Source organism: Frankliniella occidentalis, unplaced genomic scaffold (genome assembly GCF_000697945.3).
Source record: "Frankliniella occidentalis isolate FOCC.00 unplaced genomic scaffold, Focc_3.1 Scaffold9, whole genome shotgun sequence".
NCBI lineage: Eukaryota > Metazoa > Arthropoda > Insecta > Thysanoptera > Thripidae > Frankliniella > Frankliniella occidentalis.
Window position 1 is genome coordinate 2,536,446 of NW_026267139.1, and position 3,663 is coordinate 2,540,108.

At 50.0% G+C, this 3,663-nt stretch overlaps 1 protein-coding gene across 1 annotated transcript in view; it reads left to right on the top strand.

The window, feature by feature from the left end:
- The first annotated feature begins 1,930 nt into the window (after nucleotides 1-1,930).
- The window catches only part of LOC113213625 (uncharacterized), a 243,335-nt gene continuing 241,602 nt past the window's right edge, over nucleotides 1,931-3,663 (top strand). The window contains exon 1 of the mRNA XM_052277031.1: nucleotides 1,931-2,026. Within this exon, the coding sequence (XP_052132991.1) occupies nucleotides 1,951-2,026 (76 nt within the window). The 5' untranslated portion in view covers nucleotides 1,931-1,950. The remainder of the gene's footprint in view (nucleotides 2,027-3,663) is intronic.

Consider the following 3,663-nt stretch of genomic DNA (forward strand, 5'->3'; position numbering starts at 1 on the left):
TAATAATACAGGGCAGGTCGAGGAAAAGCGCCAGTGCCGTTCGAGGGTGCGCGCATGGGTGCACCGCTAGGAGCTTACCGTAAAACTTCATCACAACTTGCCGTGCTGCAAGGGTTCACTTAGCTTACACATCAAACCGTTGTGTACTTCTTTTTATTCACACCGTTCGGATTTCTGTCAACATGCACCTCTTAACCCGTTTCGTAGTTATCACTAGAATCACAGCTTGAGGATTTCTGTCAACATGCACAGCTTACAATTTTTTTTTAAATACGCCGCGCCGGTATAAAGAAACAAATTTCTTTATACTGGTGTTCAAAAAAATGCGTAAGCGTTACAGGTTGACGGAAATTCATAAACTATGCAAAAAAGGGGGGGGGGGTTATAAGAATTTTTGCACATTAAAGTGTAGAACAAGATGACGGGTACAACTGCGAAACTGGATCTGAAGATCTCTTTATTCTCAGACGTGTACTGATTTTTTTGTCAGTTAAAACGTTAGAATTCTCTCTACAGCAGGAATTACTGATCAATTTGTCGATTATTCTGTAAAGTTTCGTTAAATATATACCAATAAAAAATCAAATTGTCAGTACTGTAAAAAGGAATTGATGCGTATTATTGATAGGAAACTATAGTCATTATTCCTCCTGCATAAAAATTTAACATAAGTACTGACAAAGGGCAGCACTTTTAAGACATACAAGATGGCGCCCTTGTCGAAAATTAAATTGTTGTTTATGGCTAGAAAACGCCAGCTGGCAGTGTAGGACCTCTCGAGTTTCGCAACTATAACTATGTCATCTTGTTCTACACATTGATTTGTAGAGTGCCGTGTGTGCGAAACCGGCATCGAGGACGGGGCATGTTTGTCGTGCACTCTCCTACGTAGACCTTCCTGAAACATGCAGGGCTAAGTCGGGGGACGCTCCCAACCCCTCCCCCCGGTCCCGCGCGTCCCGCACTCGGTCTCGCGGTGCCAACTCGGGCGGGCGGCAGGTCCACTTTGCGGCTGTAGACAGACTGCATAAAAGATGGGGGGGCTCCACCACGAATGCGAGGTAACGCCCCGATAGAGACTCGCTGCTCAGGTTTTAACAGCACTGCACTGGCGCACTCCAGAAGGAGAGGGAGAGAGCGAGACAGAGACAGAGGGAGCGGGAGGGAGAGAGAGAGAGGGAGAGAGAGAGAGAGAGAGAGAGACGTCCGTTGCCCCCAAGCGGGAACTTTTTCTTCCTGCCTAGCATCTTCTCCGTCAGCCCTACTTCTCTCACACAATCTATGCCACTGCCGCTGGAACAAACTCTGCTGCTGCCCCTTTGATCGGGACGGCCAAGTTGTTCATAAAGCCCCCTCAGCCCCCCCCCCCCCCAAGAAAAAGGAGGAAAAAAAGGACCTCAGCAAGCCATGAGGAGGTGAGCGGGGAAACAAGGGTCAAGAGTCGTTCGGAAGCGCCGCCGCTGGGAAGTCAGCCTGCCAATGCCTTCCTCCCTGCTGCCAGCTTAACCCAAAAACTGATGTTCGACAAATATTCCGTCTCATATCTCCATTTCAAATGATTCGAAAATAATTCACCTGCAACGACCATCCTGCTCCTCTACATTCATTGATAAAGACGTTTCTTGGAATTTCACGTGGATTCAGTTACAACAGCCTTTGATAATATATGAGAATTCTAAGTGGACAGTTTCTAATTTTGAAGTAATTTGACGTTGTAAAGGGTATGAAGCACATGTAGACAAGCATAATTTGGCTTTTCAAATTGTTGCTGTCAAACTATTAAACCCAAAGGACGTTGGAAAAGAATTTAAATTATTTTGCAATCATCGTAATTCTACACAAAGGCTAAATACAAATCTTTCTTCTCTTCTTGATTGTTTATTCCTCTTTACCTTAAGGTTGCACTCATTTTGTATAAGGTTTGTGGTCTGACATGAGCGCCTTTTCCAGATGCTGGCCCGTCGGGCCCGCCGCGCGGCCGCCCAGTGGGCGCTGCTGTCACTGTGCCTGCTCGCCTCCGCCACAGGTAAGTCGGGCATTCCGCGTCGTCGTGGACAAGAAGACCCTCGCTCCGTTCAACTAAGTGGGAAAATGGACAAGGTCTTTTCATTTATGCATTTTTATTTTCTTTTAAAGTATGTTTAAAAGGAACCCTCTAAAATTTCGAAGAGGGTGAAAAATGAATGGAAAGTCGTTGTCAATAACGAACGATAGACGAAAAAGGGGGAGTACGTGTATGCGCAATCCGCGTTCTCCAACCGCACCAATCGCTCTACCTGTACAGTCGGCCGCAAAACCGAACGAGGGGCCGGAAACGAACCGCGCCTACGCGCACCTCAAAATCCCTCCCCATGCCGTACCGCGCGCCCAAGGAGAGAGCATGTTGTTGCTTGAAGCGATGGCGCGAAGGCGTTGGCAGCGGGTGCGCGGAGGCGGCGGGGTTGGGCGTGCACAACAGCTGAACCCGCGGCCGTGGCGGCGAACAACAGTACCGCGCAGACTGCCAGGAAAGAAGAAAAGCAAAAGAAGAACAAGAAGAAGAAAAAAAAGGTCGATTCTGCCTTCACTTGACGCGACCAAGGGGGGAGAGAAAGCTAAGCCTTCTGTGCGTCAATGATCAAGAAGAGCGGGCGACGGGGTAGAGAAGGGGAAGGCGGGGATGAGGAGGGGGGAGGGGGGAGGAGGGGAAATCAATTTGAAGCTCGACAAAGGCGGCTGTATGGTGTTTACAAGGGCCGCAGCACGCCGAAGAGCGCGCGCGTGCGAATAGAGAGGGGGGGACACTGAAATGCCCTTTTGTCGCCGTGTCGCCGCCGACCAGCAGCGCGCGTCATACTGCTCGGCGGTGCCTGGAGGCAAAACGGCCACCTTTGCTGTCGGCGGTAAGGGCAAAAGGGACACACTTAAGTTTTGGCTAAATTTGAAACGCGCGCGTTTCGCCGATAATTTGCAGTAACGGCACTCGTGTTTGCCTTTGGAACGGTGGAGTTAGTGAGAGAGAGGGGGGGGGGGGGAAGCACTGGATTAACTAATGTGACATGTATCACATTACAAGTGTGACATCCTTGGCACGGTCACATGTCGTGGTGTGATACCTCCTCCATGCCCACACCTCTCCAGCTTCTGATGATGTCTCAATTTGGTGAGACCAAAGCTCAAGTCACATTACATGGTGTGTGTGTAAACTCCTAACTGCAGTTAAGAAAACGATGGACATGGTATATATGTGTCGTTTTGGTGGTAACTTAGTGAGAAAAAGCTGGTAAAAAATATAATATTTTTATAGAAACCAGCAGGGAACAATCAAAATGACATCAATTCAACGCGAACTCGTCGAAAACGAGAGCGTTTTGCCATGCAAATCATGTCGTGTTGTGTCAGTTTTGCGTCCCCCATGAACGCATCCTGAGGAATGTGTGTGCAGCCATTGCACACCGGCGCGGCACTCCTGCCGCGTGGGCATGCGCCCATGGACTATACCGACTCCAGCAGGATAGCCCGCCAGCAGCGTGCCTGCATGGCGTCCATGAGGCTCCAGAGACGCGGCTCCGGCGGGGCGGGCGAGTTCCACCAAGCGGGGTGCACGGGCCCCCGCCGAATCCAGTATTCCAGACACGCGGCTCGGTCCGGGGAGAGGAAGAGGTGGAGGGTTGGGGGGGGGGG